A 24,524-nucleotide genomic window follows, 5' to 3' on the forward strand; every position below is an offset into this window, starting at 1 on the left:
TTTTTGTGTGTGATAGCTTGCTTATAATTGGAGACTTCTGTGAGAAATTTGTATCTAATAAACTCTGGGGAGGTGTGTTGTGATAAAAGATACCCCGTGTGCACGGTAAATGTGCTCATCTTCCCACCACCATCCCACTCCACCTAAAAGTGTTTGTCAGCAATGATTTGGCAACTCTGTAGAGTGCTTTGTTCATCATTAGCAGAAAGCCAAATCTTTCTAAAGGCTTTGCCATATAATTTTAATATGGTTAACTCTTATGAAATTAAAATCAAGTGACTTTTTTCCCCTAGTGCCACAGGGAGCGAGGCAGTACGTTCATTGAAGATATGTGAATAATTTACATATTCACATATACTTTTGGTATACTTGGGACATTGAAGTGACAGCATCGTGTTCACTGTTAGGTTTATGTTATTTTTCCAGTTAGTGTCCAAATTTATCTGCCTCCTTAGCTTTGCCTTTATAACCAGAGCACGTATTTTAAAATATCGCTCTTGCCAAAAGAAGCAGAGTGAATGAGTGTCTCATTCCACAACCACTTAACCCTGAGAACCCCTAATTTGAGGATAAAATATTGATTCCAAAGTGTATTTATAAACTACTTTGGAAAGCAAGGAAGATTATAGTGTAAATCTTTCTCCTGATTACTAATAGTTTTGCTCCATTTTTCCACTTCTGTCATACTTTCTTCTACATACATTGAAGCATAAGTGGTTCATTCATATATATATATATTTTTATATATACACATATATAAACATATATGTATTATACTGTGTGAATTATATCATTCATATATATGTATTTATATATACATATAACACAAATAAATACATTAATATATTACATACTATAATATAGTATATGTATTGTATGTAATATGCATATAATATAATCTGCTACCTTTATTCTCAGCTGCAGCTTTGATCAATCCAAGGTCAGAAAACTCCGATAACCTTGTAAATCTTTGAAAGATGACCAGAGTCCATGGGCGTATGTCTTTGCCATTTCCATTCTCCATCAGCGATTTTAAATAACTAATATATTATTCCCACAACCAAAGTTAAAGTCTTAAATTTGTTTTGTTTTGGGAGGAGGGGAAAGGGTAAGGTGAGGGCTGGTGCTTGTTATTCTGCTGATTATTGTCATTTCATGACTCTTTTTGTTTATTTCAAAGTGTTTCTTCGATATTTAAAAGTGTACATATACTTCTGGTTAGTTTCATATTTGAAATCAAAACAAATGTAGGAACATAACCTTTTAAGGTAATTCAACATCATGATATTGGATTATTATCTGGTTGGAAATGTGGTTTGGAATATTAATAATGTGTTGAGCTAGTTTATGATTAAACACGGGTTGAAAGCCAAATAATGTAATGGTTTGAAGGCAGAGGCAGAGGGGAAGCTTGATTCTAGCAAGGTCATGGAGTGGGAGAGGAACTGGTAGAAAATGCAGCCTGGACCCTCTAATTTTAGTCCTTTTCTTCAGCACCTTTTAATTTTCTGTACCTAATAGTTGCCTCTGTCCCTCTGTTTATGGAGCATTTAAAAGCCTGTGATAAACAGACAAGATACCAATGAAATTGAAAACTGAGTATATTGCTCATTGCATTGGTTGGTCACCCATTCCAGTCTGTGACTTAATGTTCCTATCTAGGTTGAGGTTTAAACACAGTAGTAATTTTTATGACTGGAGCGGATCAGGCTAACTTAATTCAACACCTTCCTGCTCACCTGCCCGTCCTGTTATCTCTGTGTTCGAAGTTTTCAGTATCACTGTCACCCTGTAGAAGGACCAAAGGGATGCCAACTTGAGCTCATTGCCATGCCTGGCACCAGAATATGAATCCTTCCCCAGTTACTTCCAACTGGTCTGTTTCTCCACCTGCCCCATTTTTGTCCTTTGGGAGTTGTGTGCTGGTCGTCACTTTTGTTTGCGTTTAGTGCTAAGTTTTTAAAGAATCGCACTCTCTGGGTCCCCCATTGATATTTACAAAATTCCCCTAAGTGGTTTCCCTCTTTCTCTGTAAACTGCATCCCTTCTACGGGTGGTTTCCAACCTGTGGTCTGGCATGAAAAGGTTTGCTGGGTGCACTTGAATCCTCAGTGCATACCAGTGTTGTCAATAGACTAAATGAGGGTCTTATGATTTGTACTGTTGCTTTTCAAATGGATGTAGAGCGACGTAAACAGACAAGATACCAATGCATTTGAAAATGTTACTGAATTCATAGAAGCATTTCTGGTAATTATATATAATTTCAATTAACGGATATTAAGCTTGAAAAGACTCTGATGGTAAAACTTTGTTTAAAATTTTAAATGTTAGAAAGCAATTCTTACACTAGCTGTTGCAATTAAAATTAGTTTTTCAGAATATAAACCTGATTTTGTTTTTTGTTTTCTGAGGAGCCATGAAAAGATTTTAAAAGTCCGCATTTACATTAAGCTGTAAAGTGTAGCATTCACAGCCCTTTACAATCTGGTCTCCGTCTGTATATCTATCTTTATTTTTTGCTCATTTTCTCCATTACTATTTGCATAGTTGCCAGATAGCATAGACATTAAAAGCACAGATTTGTACAGATATCCCCAGAACTTATTTATCTTATAACTAGAAGTTTGTACCTTTTGATCACCTTCATCCAATTCATGATGACTGCAATTAACACTGCTGTACAGTATATTTGAAAGTTACTAAGAGAGTAAATCTTAAAAGTTCTCATTACAAGGAAAAAAGTTTTTTGTAACTATATGAGGAGACGGATGTTGACTGAGCTTCCTGTGGTAAACATCTCACAATATATGTCAAATTGTTAGGTGGTACACCTTTAACTCATACCAAGCTGTGTGCCAATTAAATCTCAATAAAGCTGAAAAAAACCCCAAAGCACCGTTTTGGAATCAGATCATTGTTCAGGTCCTGGCTCAGCTTCTTAAATGCTGTAGGCCTCAGTCAGTGTTCTTCCTTGAGCCTCCAGTGGTGCTTACGCCAGTTGAATGAGATGCTGACTGTAAAGGAATTAGTGCTCCCTAATCCTTGCTTGTGTTTCCCTGCCCCACACAGGGTGCTGTTGTCTCACCTCCAGGCTGTTGTGTGTGGAATGCCTGCTATTCCTTGTTTACCTAATATGTGTTGCTTCTCTGCATTCTTCCATGCTTGGGCTCTACAGTCAAGCTTTATGTGAAGCCTTTTCTCGGCCACCAAGCCTCCACCCCACCCATTCCTTCCTTATCACTATTGGTTGTATGGATTTTTCTTTTTTGCTCTCTGTGGTATAATTACAAACATTCTTCTGTATTAGACCAGGCGCTAACTGAGGGCAGGAACAATAGCTAGTCTTTTGCTTGAGGACTTAGCACAGTTCCAGGCAAACACTTGTTGAGTGAATGTACAGTCCTAAGGCTGGAGCTTTAATGAAACCTAAGGACCAGGACTCTTTCCTTCTCTCAGTGGAAATGTGCATCAGTGTCCAAAGCTGAGCTTGTTGCTTTGGCATTTGGTTGGGACCAGCTACAAGATACGCGTTCATCTGGGTGCCAGTGTGTACTTGCCTGTTTACGCAGTATTTCCTCTTCTGCCCCAACCCTGTTCCTGAGTGATGTCACTCTACTCCTGCCTTTTAGTTACTGGTTTCCCTCATGGGGACTTACATTCAGTCGTTCTGTTATCCAGAAAATGCCTATGAAGTGCCTACTCTGTACCAGGCACTTGCTGGCTTACTGATTCAACTGCCAATTCTTTAGTATCTTTCTAGGACCTCCAGACAGAGTGCACCCCGTGAGGAGCAGACATGCAAACAGACCCTGCAGTGCCATCAGATAATTGCTCTGATGGAATTTTGCCCCGTGTATAGTGATGGCATCTGGGAGGCAGCCTGAGCTCACAGAGGAGGCAGCACTTGAGTCGAGGCTGGAGTGGGGCTAACACCTTTTGCCCCTGAGCCAGAGCATTGTGACTTCGTAATTTGTTGACAGATCTTGAGGTTGCATACAGCACAACTTTCAGGAGTTGCTTGGAGTAGTTTATTTATTTATTTATATTATTTTTTACATTTAAAAAAATTTATTTATTTCTGGCTGCTTTGGGTCATTGTTGCTGCGTATGGGCTTTCTCTAGTTGTGGCGAGCAGGGGCTACTCTTTGTTGTGGTGTGCAGGCTTCTCATTGCGGTGGCTTCTCTTGTTGTGGAGCACGGGCTCTAGGCACGCGGGCTTCAGTAGTTGTGGCACATGGGCTCAGTAGTTGTGGCTCGTGGGCTCTGGAGTGCAGGCTCAGTAGTTGTGGTGCTGGGGCTTCGTTGCTCCGCGGCATGTGGGATCTTCCTAGAACAGGGCTCGAACTCGTGTCCGCTGCACTGGCAGTCAGATTCTTAACCACTGCGCCACCAGGGAAGCCCCAGAGTAGTTTATTTTTGTTCAGGTAACCTTTGCATGCAGTGAAATGCATAGGTTTTAAGTGTAGAGTTGCAGGATATACCTTTTTGTCAAACGTATAGGCCCATGTACCCAGCACCCCAATCAACTTATTGAATATTTTTACCACTCAAGAACGTTTCCTTCCAGAAGGGCACATCAGTCTTTACCTCTCCACTCTTCAGATTTCTAGCATCATAGATTTCTCAGGGCAGTTGTGAGCAGCCAAGGAGTGTCTTGATGTCAGTTTGTTTCTTTTTTCTTTATGCAGCATCTTCCTATTTCTTAAACACATCCTCTTTATTTAGCAAATAAGAAAGGATCCTAGGACAGGAGAGGTGGCGAGAGATAAGGGCGTTCACAGAATTCTCTTGGGAAGGAACTGATTCACACAAAGAGGAACCAGGGCAGAGATGCTGTTAGAATAGCTTGATTCCAGGAAGGGTAAACAGATATGACAAGGTATTTTTTGCGGTACGCGGGCTTCTCACTGCTGTGGCCTCTCCTGTTGCGGAGCACAGGCTCCGGACGCACAGGCTCAGCGGCCATGGCTCACGGGCGCAGCCGCTCCGCGGCATGTGGGATCTTCCCGGACCGGGGCATGAACTTGTGGCCCCTGCATCAGCAGGCAGACTCTCAACCACTGCGCCACCAGGGAAGCCCGATTTTTTGGTTCTTGATGCACATCATCAAGTCACTCTGTGAAAGCTTTGTGCTAATTTGCAGCCATGAGCAGAGGCTGGGGGCCCCAGCCTCTCATTATTCTGGCCAGAATTAGAAATTGTCATTTGTATTTTCCCTCTAAATAAATAGATGAAAGATGTACATTCTACTTTTTCTTAGGTCACTAATGAAGTTAAACATTTGTCTAACCGATGACTCATTGGGTTTTTTCCAGTGAGGAAAGGTGAAGCTGAAACACGGAGGGTTCTACCTCCTCTAAATGAGGTCGCAAAAGGCTCAGAGGGCCCCTGGCCTGGTGACGTAAGTCTCTAAGTTCAGAGGCCAGGGTAGGGCCATTGAGGAAGCGTCCCCTGAGTTGTCTTACTTTGCTTTTGGGTTGTTTGGAGATAGGCAGGCCCGTTGAGTTCTGAACACAATTATGAGGTAAAGAATGGAGCAGTTGGCTGTTTTGAGGAATTCTTAAAGCTTCTCCGAGGCTGAGAGAGGAATAATTTCCCCGGTGTGTGGAAGGAAGTGTGCGATCCGTTCAACCCGTTGGGCTCTTGGCCTTCTGTGCGGTGCTCCAGGGCGCTCTGTCTCTGGACGCCCAGAGGGCTTTGGGTGGTCAGGGATTTCTGCTGAGGCTAACTGGCTCCTTTTATCTCCTCCTTCCTTTCAAAATCACTTCTCGACATAACAGCATTTGAGTTTTAGAAAAGCACTAGTTTTGACAACGTTAGTTAAGAAAAACCAAGCAACAGCACATTTACCTGATTCTTTTAGTTCGGAGAAATCGATTGTAGGTGAACTCTTTCATCTATTACGTCTATTATCTGCAGATTGAATTGTCCATATTGTTCCTTTGCTCTACAGTCCCTGACTGACAGTTCTCAGGTTCTTGTTGAACAAATGAAAGTTTTGTGTCCAGTCAAAAGCTTGGCTGATTTAATTGATGTCTGTAGATCTCCTTAAATCTCTTAACTGTCAAAAATGTATCTGAGCCCGAGGAAATGATAAACTATGTGTTGTACCCGTGTTTACTCTTTCCAAAGGTAATTGTCGGGTATGTTTCTTTAAAAACACTTCTGATGTACTCAAAGCTCTTAACAAGGATGATACCTGTCATATATGCACAGCTCTGAAAACAGGTTTCGCACACTCACTCTGCCACTTACAGATGAATCGCCACACGGCCCCATAAACAGCCTTTTCGAAGACTGTAAAATCCTCCCTGATAGGCTTCTCAAAGCCTTGTTCTAATTCCCGGGTACAGGATGCTCAGTTTGGTACTTACGTGTGTTTAGAGGATAGTGCACAGCCCTAGACATCACATCTGTCTTTAAGTACCTGGGGGATTGTCTTAAGGAGAGAGAATAGAAAAGTCTTCTGTGGGCTTAGAGGGGAGAACTGGTAGTAACTGATTGAGCACAGTGAGACTTTTGACTCAGGTATTTTAAAGACCCTTCTATAAATAAAGAGCTGTCCTACACCAGAATGGACTGACTTGAATGGTGGGTTACCGCCGAGTGAAGGTTTTCCAAGAGCGGGTAAGTAACTGACAATTAAAGCAACTAGTATTTATTTTTTTAACTATGTGGAAGACATGTGGCTAGAGCATCATACCCACATGCTCTTATAATGAAGGACTATTATTACCCAAATACGTGTGTGTGTGTGTGTGTGTGTGTGTGTGTGTGTGTGTGTGTGTGTTTCCAGATGAGAAAAAAGAAGGGTGACAGGTAAAATAATTTGCTCAAGGAAACACTAGAACTAGTAAGTGGTGGTTGGGGATTTGAACCCAAGCAGTCTGACTCTTAATCAGTATATGCTGCTGTTCAAGAGGGACACCGGTCGGTAAATCGTGGTGAAGGATTTATAAATCAGGAAGAGAATGGGCTGTCAGTCTTCACTCCACCTAAAGCTGTAAGATTAGCTGCTTTCTGTTTATGACAACTCCTCCACACACAACAGGTTCTGTCTTGTGATGTTAGTGCCTGGAAAGCTCATGATCGAATATTATGTAAGCTGCAGCGTTGCTAACAGACACTCTTGAGCAATTGCGGACTTTAGGTTTGTATGTTCTGGTGTATCTAAGTGCTCCATAAACCCTTGAAAGTGTTACAAAACGGAAACATGGTTATATGATGACACTGAGTTATACTTTGTACTAGAGTAGGAGGTAAATGATATCTAACTAGTTTCTTCTCTAAACAATTTATAAAATTCCCAGTTTTTTCTCTTATACTACCTGATTTTAAGTAGTACATGGTATACCAAAATTGTACAGTCTGTTACTGTATAGTGCTTCGAAATATATTTCATATTTTTCATGAGGATACTTTCTAGTTAGTGTTTTAGGCTTGTAAGGACTGAAGCCAAGATCATGATCAAAGATTTTGCATTCTTTTAATTTGACTTAGGTGTCTGAGCTGGGAAGGAAATACCTGATTTATTATATCACCATTTCATACTATTCAAAGGAAGGGTGGTTGTTACCAACCTTGTTACAAACTTTCTCATTAGAGTTTGAGGTCTCTCATTCTACCTGAGGAAGGAGAAAATAAACAAGCATTTTACCTTTACTCCTTGAGGGGTGGCTAATCAATTTGGAATTTTACCCTATCGCCTGAAAAAATATCGTCCATCTATCAGTAGCGTCAGACATAGTTGGCCACACCTTCCTTCTTGAAACATTTCCTTCAATTGCCCTCTGGGTTTTTCTCCCATTTAACTTGATATTTCTGATTTTCCTTTGCTGAATCGTAATTATTTGGGTAAATATTAGAGTGCCCTGGGGTTCATTCATCTTTCCGTGTTGTCTCTTCTTTGTCTACAACCTCTCCCTTGCGGGTGTTATAAGATCCATAGCTTTGTACACCTTCTGTGTGCTGATAGCTTCCACATTTATATTCCTGACCCTGACATTGTGTCTAACACCCCCCTCATATATGTATGTGTATACAGACACACACAGTCTCAAGATTTCCAATTGTATGTCAAATAGGCACATCACACTTTGTTCAAAACAAAATTCTTAGTTCCTCTCCCTCCCTACCACCACCTACTCATCCTCTCAATGTTTCCCATTTTAGTAAATGGCACCACCGTTCACTCACTTGCTCAGGTTCCCAACTTCGAAGTCACTGTTGCCTCCTATTTTTATCACACCCCACGTCCAGTCAGTCAAGAAATCCAAGTGGCTATATCTCCAGATACACCCAAGAATCTGACCACCTCTTAACATGTCCATCATCACCTCCCTGCTTCCAAAGTAACAGCCAGGTTCCTCTTTAAAAAAGTGAACCAGAGATTGTACATTCAACTCTTGCCCTCTCTTCCCTCCACAACAGCTACCATTACATTGAGAATAAAATCTGAGTTTTTAACCCATGGTCTCCAGGTCCCCACATGACCTATTCCCTGTTTGCCTATCTCCTCTCTGCTCCCACTCTCCATCTTGCTTGCCATGCTCCAGTCATCCTGGCTTCCTGCTATTCCTTACATGTGCAAAGAAGGTTTTTATTTTAGGACATTTGCATTGCTGTTCCTTCTGCATGAAAGCATTTCCTTCACCTATTCAGATCTCAGCTTAAATGATACCTCCTCCTCCCTGTCTCCCTTTCTTTTTTTTATTTTTATTTTATTTTTGTGGTACGCGGGCCTCTCACTGTTGCGGCCTCTCCCGCGCAGGCTCAGTGGCCATAGCTCACGGGCCCAGCCACTCCGCGGCATGTGGGATCCTCCCAGACCTGGGCATGAACCCGCGTCCCCTGCATCAGCAGGCGGACTCTCAACCACTGTGCCACCAGGGAAGCCCCCTGTCTCCCTTTCTATAAAATAATCAGCCTTGTGACCCCATACTCTTATATTTCATAGCACTTATCATCACTTGCTGTTGTATGATATATTTTTTGGTTTGGCTGTTACTCCCACAAGAATATGAGTGTTTTGATTTGTTTTCAAGCCTTGAATAGTACCAGGTATTTAGTAGGCACTCAATAAATGGGTAAATAAATGGATGAATGAACAAATGTCTTTTAATTCTTTACAGTTGCTGTCTTTCTCACTCTGATATGACTGACTTTCAGGCTGTGCTTCCCTCAATAAGACAAGTTGGTTTTGTTATATTAGGGTTTTGTTGGTTTTGTTTTTCTTGTTCAAGTTCCGTTCTGGATTGAGCAAGTTCAAAGCATGTTTTTAAGAAACAAGTTTCAACCATGTAAAATTGACTTTGCTCAACCAATTGTAAAGATGCCCAAGGGTAAGCAAGTATCGTAAGGTAAGAAACATCCTAGAAAATTTGAAGATGAGCCTCCTTAGCTGAATATCCTGCACTGGGGACAATGCATCGTCATGAAACTCTGGGTTTTAGTCATGAAAAAGATCTTATAACTCCCTGACTGGTGTCCTCCAGCTTGAGCATGGACCATCCCCAGGAGCTAACTGGAGACAGAGCAGAAGAAAATAGCTTTACCTTGTTCAAAAACAAACGAAAATAATTAAAAATTTGAGAACAGAAACACTTCCTTCTGTCCCATCTCAGACATCCGAGTCTACTTCACGCTTTCCCAGTGTTGCACTTTATACCACTTTTTTCAGGAATCATTCTGAGATGGCACATAAAGCCGAGAAGCGCAGGTTTCCAGAAGAGCTTCATTCAGAAATGAGGGAAAAAGGGAAGCTGAAACTTTTTGTCTGTTTTTATGCAAGCGACTTTCTCTTAATGTGATTTAAAAAAATTATTCCTGGGCTTCCTGGTGGTGAAGTGGTTGAGAGTCCGCCTGCCGATGCAGGGGACGAGGGTTTCGTGCCCCGGTCGGGAGGATCCCACATGCCGCGGAGTGGCTGGGCCCGTGAGCCATGGCCGTCGAGCCTGCGTGTCCGGAGCCTGTGCTCCGCAGCGGGAGAGGCCACAGCAGTGAGAGGTCCGCGTACCGCCAAAAAAAAAAATAAATAAAAAAGTTAAAAATTATTCCTCCTAGCTGTCATATGGATTAAGCGATAGCTCTCTTTCATAAATGGAATTTTTTTATTCTGTAAGTTTCAGGTGGACAGCATTATAATTCGACATCTGTATACACTGCAAAGTGATCGGCAGCACAAGTCTAGCTACCATCTGTTAAATATAATTTCTTTACAGATGAGAAAAGAGCGGCTCAGAGAAGTAGAGTTTCTTCCCAGCACTGCTGATACTGTTAGAACAGTGTTTGAAGTTATATTTTTCTATCAGAAGAACTCAAGCTCTCAACCATTGCATTCACCTTCCTCTGTTTCTCTTCCTCTATTATGACTGTACCTGCGTTTTTGGCATGTACACGCTGTGTTGTACTGTTCCATATGTCTGCCTCTGTCTCTCTTTTTTTCTTATTTCACAATTAAAAAGCATAAGAAAGTGCTTAGACTTAATATAAATATAAATATACTTACATCACACTAAGATGTAAGTAGATACTGTTGAATAACTTCCTGCCGTTGGGATGAGACGGGCCTAGAGACAGCATGTGTGTGTGCGTGTGTGTGTATTGAGGAAGGGCAGGCTTGGGCACTGGCTTTGGTGGTTCTTCCTGGGGCTCGTCCTGACAGGGAAGAGACAGTCCCAGGGCAGCATGGGGATAAGTGTGAATGTGTTGGAGAGCATATCTCTGGGGAGATGGGAGAAGCATTTGGAGGCTCTTAGAGAAGGTCCTTCTGGAGCTGGACCAGAAAGACGATGGAACACAGTGTGCAGGGCAGTTTGAGTTGGTAGCGGTGTCACTGGCATGAACAAGGGCCTCTTGGATTGTTCTGTTGGCAGGACAGAGAAGCTCATAGTCTACTTAGCGTGGAAGGTGCTTATTTGAAGGTAGTGAGAATTTCAAGCCCAAATTGTGGATAAAGAAGTTAATTTTTTTTTTCCTGTGAATGTCATGTCAGGTGATGTTGGAACCCATGGGACAGAATGGGACGGTGGAGGGGGAAAGACCATATCACCTAGAAGATCAAGGTGCTTGCCTTGGGAGTCAGTGTCTTTTGTTAAGAGGAAAGGAAGAGCAAGAGAGGTTGTGGTCCAAATGCAAGGTAGAAAACTAGGAGGGTGTTTAGGGACCCTAAGGGAAGTGTTGGTTCCGTGAAAGGTAAGAAGGAAGAGGGTGGTCAGCAGTGTTCAGGACTAAAAGAAGTGATCAAGGGAAAAGAAAATGGAAAAAGGCCATTGAATTTGGCAAGAGACGTCTCTCACTTGTTGAAAATAGAGCTTTGGCTTGTTTGTGTGAGAGCCAAATGAAGCCTCAGGAAATCCTGCTGGGAAGTCTCAGTATAGGCGTGCGAGTGCCCTGAGAGAAGAGGTAAGGAGAGCTATTCAAGAAATCTAGATTCTCTTTACTTGTGTTAACAAATCCACTCCTTACCCCCAGCTTACATATACTAAATGTTCAAACCGTTCATACTTACGGGAAGTACACTCTAGGACAACAGGTCCGAAGGCATCATTGTGGTCTCTACATGAAGTACTAAAGTTGAAGCATACTGTTCTCTTTTAGACATCTGTGCCCTTCACGTGCTGAAGGTCATTTTAATCTCCTGAATTTATTTCCTGTTTCCTTAGCAGGGAAAATGTCTCTTTTGTCCTCAGGGTTTTTAGCTGATAATAACTTGGTAAAGTTACTTTGTTTATGGTATTTAGAATATCTTTTTTTTAACATCTTTATCGGAGTATAATTGCTTTACAGTGGTGTGTTAGTTGCTGCTGTATAGCAAAGTGAATCAGCTATACGTATACATATATCCCCATACCCCCTCCCTCTTGTGTCTCCCTCCCACACTCCCTATCCCACCCCTCTAGGTGGTCACAAAGCACTGAGCTGATCTCCCTGTGCAATGTGGCTGCTTCCCACTAGCTATCTGTTTTACATTTGGTAGTAAATGTAAAATAGATATTTGGTAGTTATTTTGGTAGATATTTGGTAGATATTTTATATTTGGTAGCGTATATATATCCATGCCACTCTCTCACTTCGTCCCAGCTTGCCTTTCCCACTCCCTGTGTCCTCAAGTCCATTCTCTACATCTGCGTCTTTTATTCCTGTCCTGCCCCTAGGTTCATGAGAACCTTTTTCTTTTTAATTTTTAGATTCCATAAATATGTGTTAGCATACGGTATTTGTTTCTCTCTTTCTGACTTACTTCACTCTGTGTGACAGTCTCTAGGTCCATTCACCTCACTGCAAATAACTCTATTTCGTTTCTTTTTATGGATGAGTAATATTCCATTGTATATATATGCCACATCTTCTTTATCCATAGAATAAATATAAATAGTTTTGATTTAGTGACTCTAAGAAGCTTAAGGTCATATTAACCAGAAAACAGATGGTAATAAAAGAAATAAAACGTTTAAAACTTTTAAATATCGATGCACATCGTTGCCATGAAGGTGTACATTTTTGGCCTGTTGGGTCTGTTTCTTTTCTGTGTTTAGCGTGGTATAGTGGCGAGAGTGGCAGGGTTTGAGGTAGTACTTCATAGGCATAGCTCGTACATGGCGGGTCCCAGAGTAAAAGGTGTGACATGGACAAGACACGTAGCATCCCTAGGCCTAAATTCTCACTGTAAAGTGAGGGTTGCAAGGTGGTGATAAGGTTTAAAAAGAAAAGAAATTTGGGAGATGTGTAGGTTACTCAACAAAGTGTCCATGTTAGTAGTAGTATTCTACTTGCATCTGTATACAGTCAGAAAACAGATGATTAATTGATGACTTTTTTGGTTTTCCCTAGAATGGCTAATTTTTATGGATGTGTGTGTACGTGAGCGCATGTGTGCCTATGTGTGTGTGAATCTCAAAATGCACTTAGATAACTTGCTGTGTATTCTAACCTCTGGTTTTCAAATATGGGTCTTTATTAAGTTCTTCTGTATTGTTCTTAAGCTGTGATAAAAAATCCTTTCATTTATAAGGACTTGAAGTTAGAATGAACAAATACCTTATGAGTAATGAATTCTGTTTCTTTTCTTTGTTTGTTTTTACTTTTTTTTTTTTTTGGCTGTGCTGCACAGCCTGCGGGATCCCAGTTCCCCACCTAGGGATCGGACCCTGGTGGGTTTGGCAGTGAAAGTACAGAGTCCCAACCACTGGACCACAGAGAATTCCCTGAATTCTCTTTCTTGATGATACTTCTGTCATCATCATCTCTCTAGGGACCCTCAAGTTCATTTTAGCACATCTTTGCTATTGATTCTTTCCTGTCAATGGACCTACAGTATAAATCTAAGGCTAGTCGACCTGCCTGAGACCTTTTAAGTTGAAGGAAGAGAATTCCATATTTATTGCACTGTTGAAAACACTGCCATATATTCTGTCCTCACTGCTGCTTTCCGTTCAGCTACTAGTTTCAGATCAGAGAGAAGGGTATGTAGATTACGTGCATTAAGATTCTTTTCACATAAATTGTTTTTTTCAAGTCTCTATGCATTACTGTTACTTCAGTTATTCTTTGTTCTTCATGCGTCTTTTTTATCCTTTAAGTTACTTTTCATGTTTTGTGTGTGTCTTTGAATCATCTCATTAATTTCGCTTTTCTGCTGTATTCAGTTTGGAAGAGGCAATTGTAAGATCCTTCCAATAAAGACACTTTTTGATGTCACCCTAAAAATGAGCCTAGTGAGCTATTTTAGAAAAGAGAAGCTTTTACCGTTTCCATGAAGAAAGGAAATGCATTTTTAGGTGTTTTATTCAAAGGATAACATTATACAACTGCTTGTTTTTAAGCCAATTTGCAAACATATTTAGACTTGGAAAATGCTTGTTAAGTCCTGAAAAAGGTATCACTTGCCAAATAGCTGACCCTTTTGAAATTTGGCCTTACTTCTGGGAAAAGAATGTTGTTGACAGCCACACTGCAATTTACAGTAATCCTTTTTGTGTAAGGAAATGAATCTTCTTGGCTTGATAAACTCCAGATGAGTTTCTGGCTCTTTGATTATTACCAAGTCATTTAAAATTAAGGTTTCATTATTCAGTTTAGATACAGCCACCCTCTCTGTGCTCGTAATGGCCAATGTGATGTTAAAATCCTTTGCACAACGGAAGCATTTTGGGGAAAAATTACATTTGGGTGGGCCATTTTGGGGCACAAGCTTATGATGTGCCTTAAGGAAATCAAGTTGAAGACCCATAGGAAGTTCTGCTGGTGTCATAAAGGAGAATTTTCTTGGAAGCCCACCTAAATGTTTCTACTTAACTTTTCATCAGTCAACCTTTTCTGTAAAATAGTCTGAAAGATGTAGCTGGACACGTAACTGCTCCCAACACTACGGCAGTTTCATTACTAAGGAGGAAGAGGTTGACAATGAAATCTCTGCCATACTTATTTTCTGATTGTTCCTTTTTTTGTAGCATTTTGCTTTATTATGATTGCAATCTAGTGTCTTAGCTCTTTGAAGATATTATAATTTTTTTTTCCCCTTTACTCGCTGCATTGTCTGTGTCTTCCGAGCTCCTTTTCTGTTTTTTCCCTTTTGGCTTTGGTCTCTTTTAAAATGGAAGTTTCTCTTAAACCTCTGATGATCATTGTCTAACTGCTCTCTAGGTTTTCTGTCAGTTTCTGTATATGGAGCCATGTTCCTCACTACCCTCCCTACCCGGAGGACCCGTTGCCTCTAGACTCTGATTCTTTTCTGGAGGAACTTGCCTGCTTTGGTTCTGCACTATGCTTTTGCATGTCCTGAAGTTGGAATTTCCTCCATTCTGTTTGGTTGGTTACCACTCCTCCATCTACTTTCCACATCCAAATGTTTGTTCACAGTTTTCTTCTACTGTTGTCTCTTTTTGAATTCCCTTTGTCTTTGTGGATTAATGCCTTAAATTTCTGTGCTTTCATTTTGGTGAGGTTTTGGGAGGCAATGGAGAGAAATGTGTAGCCAGTTCATTGTGTTCAAGCAGAAGTCCATTGTGTGTGTGTGTGTGTGTGTGTGTGTGTGTGTGTGTGTCTACAATAGAATAAAAGAGTAGAAAAACGTGGGTTGAATGATGGTTATAATATTGCCTAGGTGAATTTCATACTAGTAAAATAAATGTCACCTTATATAAATTTTTAAAGAATCCTATCTTATTGTAAAATTAAATTGAGGGGGCTTGTATAAATCTTAAATACATACACTGTAATAAGGCAAAATTTAAATCACAAATAAAGGGATAGTGAATGCAGGACAAGCAGAAAATGAGCATAAGAAAGGAACTAAAGCCACAGATGAGTTGCAGTTTCTGCTATGTTTTCTAATACCTGTGCTAGTAATAGGTCATAAACTTCATCTTTGTAGCAGTTAGTTCAGTTCAGAGACAGAATCTTGACCCCATCCGTGCCTTTCACAGCCTGGCTTTTATGCACACTCTTTCACTCACCTCTGAAGAAACTTGGCCCTTCAAGGGAAAAAAAGGAAGTTGACATGAGTATCTAGGTTCTAGTCACTTCAAATAACTGCATCCTACAAAGAAGAGGACAGAAGATCAGACAGCCTGGGTAACCTGCCCAAGGAAGAGCAAGCCATACCTCCAATCCTGGCTTCAGTCCTGCTGTCCTGTCTGCGACATCACTATTGCTTCCAGTGACACCCTTTCTGTGAATGTTTCCCTAAATGAGAACGGCACTTCACTTGTTATAATTAGTTGTTTGTCTTTGCTGCAAGCTTCTTCCTCTTTTTTTACCAAAGATTTAATATTTATTTTATTTGTTCCCAGTTTTATTGAGATATAATTAACATATAACTTTGTATTACTTTAAAGAGCACAACACAATGATTTAAGTATATTTTATGAAATGATCAACACAGTAAGTTTAGTTAACATCCATCACCTCACATAGGTACAGATATTTTTTCTTGTGAGGAGAACTTTGAGATCTACTGTCTTAGCAACTTTCAAATATACAAAACAGTATTGTTAAGTATAGTCACCGTGCTGTATACTATGCTGGAAGCTTCTTGAGAGGAGTTGCCAAACCACCTAGGGCCCAAGTACAGTACCTGGACCCTTAAGGATGGCTCAGTAGAATTTTCTTGAAAGAAGAAAGTGTTGAATAAATTTAGTGCTTTGCACTAAATAATACTGGTACTATAAATCCTTACTGAATGAGACCTGAGACTTGGTGACTTAGACGTGTAACCTCTGGAGGAAAGAAATACTGGGGCAGAGAAGGAAAGCTATCAGTACAACTGGAAACAGTGTGTAATGGTGCTGGTATTTTGTGGTTAAAGGGAGTGTACTCCAAGTCTCTGATGACAGAGCCCAATAAATAGTTTTCTGTTACTCTAGTGAATTTACACCTGTAATTCTGGCATCGTTAGTCAATAAATAATTCACAACTTGACCTGAGGATTATTAGAGATGTTTATATAATACTCAAACATAAACTTAGATTAGATTTTACTAATCACATAATGCACAGTGATCTTAAAGTTAGCAAATAAATAATTTAAATTCATTTTGTACTTTTTCTTTTCTTTGCAACCATGGTGGGTCTCTCTATGGCGAATGTAATAGAATCATAAGACAACACAGGATCTTGGTTTTTTTTTTTTCATATGAAAAATACCCCTTTCTCATTTTTATCATTGATACACTATCCTCTATCCTTTCCCCAAAGAAGAAATTTGGAATGTATATCAGGATCCTAAGCAGGAAACAGACCACAACTCACATGATTCGAAGAAGGCAAGGTCTTACAAATGTGTAGAAAGAGGTAAGGGAACCAATAAGAAACAAATCTGGGGCCAATCAGGAGGACAGGCAGGTTTGAGTTTTAGTTGTGAAGTTTCTTGAGACGCAGTGGGAAGGAACAGGGGAAAATAATACCCTGATGGTTCTGTTATTCTTTGTCACCTACATCTGACACTTCTCGTTGGACAAATCCAGTCAGAGGCCAATTGGCTAAATAACCAAGATGATGCAGTCCTCAGGGGGGACAGGAGGGGGGTGTAATCAGATCGGGGTGGGGGCGAGCTAGAGAATAGATTGGGGTGGAGGTGAGAGCAAACAAACTAACCAGCATAGATTTCACCCATTCCCATCTCTTTCTTTTTGTGTAGCCCAATTTTAGGTCTGGACTGAGAATTTTCCTTGTAGGATTTTGATCTTAAGAGTCCTCGTTGAACATTATTATACATTCCAGTCTCATTACTCAGGATCTTGGTCTACCGTTGTTTCTTCTTTTTTCATCTCAAGATCTCTGATACATGCTTAGATATACTTATTTCTCAAATATTTTCCTTAGGTCCTATTTTGGGTAAAAACGTTTCTGAAGCTTTGCATATCTGGAAATGTCTTTCTGTTACCTCATGGATGAATGATTCTTGTCTGGCTAGACTTTTAGATTGCAGGCTTCATACTTCTGAAGTCTGTAGAGATGTTCCACAGGCCTCTCATTTCTAATGTGGTTGGGGAGAAGTTTTTGTAACTAGTTCTTATCTCGAAGCTTGTTATATTTTTTCGTGTAATATTTTGATCAGAAAATATCAGATTTTATTCAACTCAGTGAAATTTTATTCCATTTGTTTAATTATCGCTCCCATCTTTAGTCACCTCCTTTTGTTGGTATTTAGGTCTCCAACAGCTCTCCCAGAAGTCTACTCATGCTCTCTGTTTGTAATTTTGCTCTGTGGTTGACATTTCTTTGAGGCCCCTGATCTTGGGAGTGCTGACGTTTCAATTCACCCGCTAATTTTTTTAGCTCATGGATTATACATTTTTTAGGTTACAAAAAGGATGGTTATTATTTTTTGGTGTTGACTTGAATTTCCTGAAGTGCTCGTTTTTTGCTCAGGTTGTCATCTGAGCCTGGTGGTAGCTCTGTTTCATTAGGAGTTGGGAAGATTTTTCTTGTTTATTCTTCCTTTGGCTGCTGGGCCCCCGTAGATATGTAGTTATTTTGCCTTGTCTCCTCATTGCAGTTCAGGTCCAGCTTCTGGGCTTCCTTGTATGATGGAGGCTTGGTGGTTTCTATCCACGTGGTGGGCAATGAATCTGTTGATGGGTCCTTGGTCTGTCTATCTTGAGACACCAGCAAGAAACTCCTGTGCTCTTATGTGTTTTTATGCTCTTCCTTGTCTGGATACATCCCTATCTGCTCTCATCCCGGGGCCTGTGGAAATTGACCGTGTTCCCTTAAGGATTCAGGTCTGTCTGTGGGTCACTTCTCCCTGGGAGCCACTCTGGTCAGAGGTTTAACCTGGGGTCTTCCACTGTTGGTCCCCTAATTCTGTCATGCTGAAGGGGAGACAGTCCTGCAACAACTCCTTGTTTACTTGTTGGGGGCCCGGTATCTTGACTGGAGCTGTGGGTCCAGGGGAAATGTATGGCTTAGATTTGAAGTTAGGAGAGGGAAAAAGGCTGTACATATTTAATATGCTACCACCTCCACTGTATTTACAAATCTCTTGAGCTTCCCTGGTGGCGCAGTGGTTGAGAGTCTGCCTGCCGGTGCAGGGGACACGGGTTCCTGCCCTGATCCGGGAGGATCCCACATGCCGCGGAGCGCCTGGGCCCATGAGCCATGGCCGCTGAGCCTGCACGTCCGGAGCCTGTGCTCCGCAACGGGAGAGGCCACAACAGTGAGAGGCCCGTGTACAGCAAAAAAAAAAAAAAAAAAAATCTCTTAGGCTTTCTATAGATACATTATTAATATTTATCATGTTTTTGACCATCTATTCAGCAATTCAGAGTGGTTATTCACCTTTGCAGTATGTTTAAAAATTTAACTTCAGAGTTTTTCAGTGCATAAAGATGTTTTTGCATTTCAAAATCTGGACTGTAACATTTTCTCTTAAATTATGACTTTGGAGTAAATGCAGGCAGATTTTGTATACTAACTGGTTGTCATAGTTATGATTTCAGAGATGCCATGTTTAGCCTGTGGTTAGTAGACTTTAGAACGTTTGTAGTCAGTGGAGAGAAATCCTAGACAACAATTTTCATTTGGATGTAAAATGTGTGGCTCTTGGAAAGGTTACATCAATTCTGTTGGCTATGAAAAAGCTTAGTTCAGGTCTGGCACACTGGCAGCCTTTCTAAGGGCTGCCCTGTGAAGAAGGTTAGACTTTAGGACCCTTCTTTCCCTTCCCTTCTTGAGGGAGATTTGATATGATTGTTTCAAATTACTCTTCTGTCACCTTTTGTGAGAAAAACAAACGTCCTGTGCTGATTTCAAATAGTATTGGTAGGCAGGTATAATTTTATATTTAAAAAAAAAGTAAAATTAATATCCAATTCATAGGAGCTCATCATTGGGGATAGAAATTATTACTAAAGTTTTTGTCACCCACAAGTAACCTTGATTATTAAGTGCCATTTAAAAATAAACGTTAGGGCTTCCCTGGTGGCGCAGTGGTTGAGAGCCCGCCTGCCGATGCGGGGGACGCGGGTTCGTGCCCCGGTCCGGGAGGATCCCACATGCTGCGGAGCGGCTGGGCCCATGAGCCATGGCCGCTGAGCCTGCGCGTCCGGAGCCTGTGCTCCGCAGCGGGAGAGGCCACAGCAGTGAGAGGCCTGTGTACCGCAAAAAAAAAAAAAATAAAAAATAAATAAAAATAAACGTTAGTGAGCTTCAGTTTTGTCTTAAATTTTTCATGGTCATTATATTTTGTTCCTTTAGTACATTTTTCTGTCCTATTTTGGACCATTTAAGAATGGGCCCATTTTAGGGAGGGACTGATTAAAAATTCATTTCTTCTTGCTTTTTTTTTTTTTTTTGTGGTACGCAGGCCTCTCACTGTTGTGGCCTCTCCCGTTGCGGAGCACAGGCTCTGGATGCACAGGCTCAGCGGACATGGCTCATGGGCCTAGCCGCTCTGCGGCATGTGGGATCTTCCTGGACTGGGGCACGAACCCGCGTCCCCTGCATCGGCAGGTGGACTCTCAACCACTGCGCCACCAGGGAAGCCCTTGCATTTTATTTTGGCATTTCATAAGGTTCCTGGAATATCCAGGAATATATCCATTCTCTTTAGATTTTCAAATTGTAGTTAATAGTTTGTAATATTCTTATAAAAAACTTTATGTATTTACTGAAAAAATGTTTATTGAACACTTACTCTGTTCCACGTGATATAATTAATGGGACACAGCAACAAACAAGTAGGTATAAGTCCCTAGCCTCATGGAGCTTACTTACATTTTGGTGGGGGAGATAAAAAATAAACGAGCTGACGTTGTATTAAAGTTTTGTTTATTGCTCCATTTTAGTCTGTTTTTTGCTCATTGTAGTTTATCCTTTCTAAAAAGAAAATTTTAAATCCCACCACAGTATCCAGAGGTATGTGTATCTTATTGATCGTTTCCAAGAACCAATTTTGATTTTATTTACTTCTATTTTTGGTATGCATGCAGGGGATGGGATTCCTATTTCATTGTTTCTGCCCTTCTCTTTAATATCAATCTTACTTCTTGTTTCTTGGCTTTTACTCTTGCTTTTTCCAACTTCTTAAATTCCCAGCTCATGGGGCATGGTGCCTTCAGTTATTGCCCTGGGAGACCGAGTGATTGCTGTCTTGCCCCTTTTCTAGTCTCAGGGTCTTGTCTTTACTACTTTTGCTTTGTTTCAGAGCTGTCTGCTTGCCAGTGGGAGAGGGGCACCTCGGTCTCCCGAGGTTGTCGAGTTAACCACATGCTGTGCCATGAGGAGAAGGTACCTTTGTTTCCTAAATATTATTCCATTCGTTTGTCATGATTCCATAAAACCCATTCCCTGGAGTTTTCGAAATTTTATTTGAGTCTCCCTCCTGAGTAGTAGAAGAGATGCCTTACGCCTCGTCAGGATTTTCAGGGGCGGAGCAGGGTTGGCTGGTAACAGGTACTTTGTCAATGGAATTTAGAATGTCAGTAAGGGAGTATGGGGTCTCCAGGAGCGCAGTTAGTTAATAATGCAAGGCCACAGATATTTTTGCAAACTTGTGTTTTGACATTTAATCTTCTCACTGTTTACTTCAAATCCCTTATTCTAAGAAGTTTTGATTATTCTCTCCAGCAGTAATTCTTCCTCCTACATGTTATTCTCCTACTTTATTTTTACCTCTAGTGTAGATAGCCATATCTTTTAGCGTTTTTTAAAAATTGAAGTATAGCAAAATGAGTAAGTTATACATATATATTCCTACATAATATAATATATATATTCTTTTTCAGATTCTTTTCCCTTATGGGTTATTACAAAATATTGAGTACAGTTCCCTGTGCTATATAGTAGGTCCTTGTTGGTTATCTATTTTACATACAGTAGTGTGTATATGTTAATCGCAAACTCCTACTTTATCCCCCCCCACACCCCTTTCCCCTTTGGTAACCATAAGTTTGTTTTTTATGTCTGTGAGTCTGTTTTGTACATAAGTTCATTTGTATTTTTTTAAGATTCCACATGTAAGTTATTTCATTTGATATTTGGCTTTCTCTGGCTTAACTTCACTTAGTATGATAATCTCTAGGTCCAATGGCTGAGTAATGTTCCATCGTGTGTGTGTGTGTGTGTGTGTGTGTGTGTGTGTGTGTGTGTGTATATATAATATATATCTCACATCTTCTTTATCCATTCATCTGTTGATAGACATATAGGTTGCTTCCATGTCTTGGGATAACTATCTCTTTTAAAATAGTGATTTTTGCTTGGCTTCCTCTCCTATCCTAATGCGGGAACACTTGAAGGGCTGAGGCCCTGTTTTTTTCATCTTTGTGTTTCCCGTAATACTGTGTGTGTGTGTGTATATATATACATATATATGTATAGTATGTGCCAAAAAAATGCTGAGGTGTTATTAAATTAAATATTGTCACATACTAGTTTTAGACAGAAAAGGTAGCTTCTTGACATTGGATGGCCAAGAATAAAATTCATGTACATGAATTTTACATGTGCTTTGTAAACTGCTAAGTGAGACCATGAGAAAGTGACTGAACTTCTCTGTGCTTTAGTTTTCTTATTGCAAAACGGTAGTCAAACCTGCTTCATGGGGTTTGGAGGATGAAATGACACAAGTACAAAGCTATTTCAACTGGAGTTTTTAAGGAATGCAGAAGACGTGGACACCAGAAGTAACGAAAAGGGCCAAATTCCAGAAAAAGTAACTAAGACACTGGGAGCACACAAAGGGATAAACAGTGACTCTGAACCAGGACTGACTTCCAACCCCTGCCTCCTGTTTCTAATTTCCCTTTGTCTGCTTGCTGGGGAGTCCAGGAGGCATGAAAGATGCCCCCGTGCCAGCACTGTCATGTTCAGAGTTCGTCTGTGCCCTGTCTCCTTCTATGCTTTATTTTTATTTTATTTATATTTTAGCAACTTTATTGAGCTATAATTTACATCCCATAAAATCTTGTGCTTTACTAAAGATTCTTAAGCATCCCCCCTACCCTATGAAATTGTTGTCACTACATAGGGTTACCTTTACAGCTGAACAATCTTTTTTTTTTTTTAAATGGGTGTGCTTTACTACTAGAAATTGTAAATTACAAATGTTTTGTATTTGGAATTTATAACCTTAGATTCTCATTTACCTGCCAATTTAAATTTTCTTCTTTGGGTTTTCAAATTCTTTTTTTACGTGGCAAGTAATGCATTTAACTGAATGGCTACTCAAGCCTGACCTTAACTCACCCTTAATCATGTGTTAAACTAAATTTCTTAATGTTCCCAGGGTTCCTCTCTGTGGTACTCATGGAATTTTTAGAAACTGATCATTTCACAAGGACTATAATTTTCAGCTGCTTTTTGGCTTTCTCATTTATCTTTACATACTTGAAGTATTAGACAGTTTTTTACAGTGACCCTGAGGAGGTAATGATTAACCCCTGAAAGAGGACTGTGTGAGCAAAGATGTTGATTTCAGTGTCCCAGGTTCTCATCTCTCATATTGATGCTAGGGAAGGGTGGCAGATGAAGTTCCCATTTTACAGGTGAGGAAGCTGAAGCACACTTAAGAACTTAATACACAGCTTCCAAATGGTGGAACTGAGGGCCTCTGATTTTAATCCTAATATCATTTGTGGATTGAGAATATTTTCCTGTGGATTATTCTAGTTGTTAATTAAAAGTAGAAGTAAAGTTTTTAAATATTCAATTTTAACTTACTGAATATTGTTGATTTCCTGGTATGTGCCTAGGAAAAAGAAGACCAATACATCCCTATGAGGAAAGCAGCTGGCCTTGGGGAATAAAACCAAGCCCTGACCCTGTTCACAGAGGAGGGGACCTCTTATTAATTCCCTTTAATTATCCCACCAACCTTTTTTTCCTTTTGGACGTTTTCTGACTTTGATTAATGCTGGGAGTTTAAAGGAGCACTTGTAGCATCCTTAAGCTAAATAATGTCTTTGAAGGGACCAACACACTGAGTTTCTCATTTGCTTTTAAGGCTGATGGTAAACTGAGATGACTTGTTATGTAGGGGACAAGAATATTGATGATTGCTAGTGAACTTTTGAGATGTCCTTCATGACTGTGTATATAATTTACCTGATGATAGCTAAGGTAATAAATCTGTTTTAATTGCTAACTATAAGACTTCTATATCTAAGGATTTTCTCTGAGATATCTGTATTTTAAATTTAGATTTGTAAAATATTTAGTCATACTTTTTTTCAAAGTTCAGGCATAATTTTTTTTTTTTTTGCAATACGTGGGCCTCTCACTGTTGTGGCCTCTCCCGTTGCGGAGCACAGGCTCCGGACGTGCAAGGCTCAGCGGCCATGGCTCACGGGCCCAGCCGCTCCACGGCATGTGGGATCTTCCCGGACCGGGGCACGAACCCGTGTCCCCTGCATCGGCAGGTGGACTCTCAACCACTGCGCCACCAGGGAAGCCCTCAGGCATAATTTTTAGTCCTTTTCATATCACATGCTTCTTTAATCCATATAATTTTAAATAGAATTTTGACTTAAGATTTTGAAGTTTTAATATGTTTTAAGCTATCAGTTTAAGAAATATGAATTTAAAACAGTATACATAATAATACTGAAGTTACTAAAATAAAGTGCTGATGTTTTTATTTACCTCCCTGGGTTAATGTTTTAGTAGGGCTAGTCCTACCAGTTTTAGCATGGTTGGGGTCAAATGCTAACTGTAAAGTAAAATGGGTTTAAATTTACCTTTAATTGTCTTTAAGCTAATCATTTACAAATTGTTATGCTGAGGAACACAGGATAAAGACATTGCATTCTGTTGAAAGGTAAAAACAACAACAAAAATTCTTCTTCCTGGGGTGTAATGCAAAAAAGTAACATAAAATTCATTGTACTACAACTTTAGTTATTGCTTATTTTGTCTTTAAGAATCAAAATAGGACTTCTAAATGCTTAAATAAAAACTTTTTAAGTTTCAAAATCTTGTGATGAATCAGTACTAATGGTGAATACTGGTATATTTTAGTTTGGGGGCCATTTCTGGTTTTTATGTCCGATGTTTAAGATACAAAACACTTATGTATTGCT

The 24,524-nt window shown here is 40.2% G+C and overlaps 1 protein-coding gene across 44 annotated transcripts in view; it reads left to right on the forward strand.

Moving 5' to 3' along the window:
* The window catches only part of LMO7 (LIM domain 7), a 201,503-nt gene that overhangs the window by 2,464 nt on the left and 174,515 nt on the right, over positions 1 to 24,524 (forward strand). For 4 of the 44 annotated variants that reach the window (XM_032611062.1, XM_032611063.1, XM_032611056.1 and 1 more), the window contains exon 1: positions 20,685 to 20,733. The exons of 25 other annotated variants lie outside the window; for them this stretch is intronic. In XM_032611062.1, coding sequence (XP_032466953.1) covers positions 20,713 to 20,733 — 21 coding nt within the window. In that variant the 5' untranslated portion in view covers positions 20,685 to 20,712. Of the gene's footprint in view, positions 1 to 20,650; positions 20,734 to 24,524 lie in introns of those variants that run through there. 15 more of the 44 variants (XM_032611061.1, XM_032611087.1, XM_032611088.1 and 12 more) reach the window with 12 other exon arrangements.

This window comes from Phocoena sinus, chromosome 18, assembly GCF_008692025.1.
Source record: "Phocoena sinus isolate mPhoSin1 chromosome 18, mPhoSin1.pri, whole genome shotgun sequence".
NCBI lineage: Eukaryota > Metazoa > Chordata > Mammalia > Artiodactyla > Phocoenidae > Phocoena > Phocoena sinus.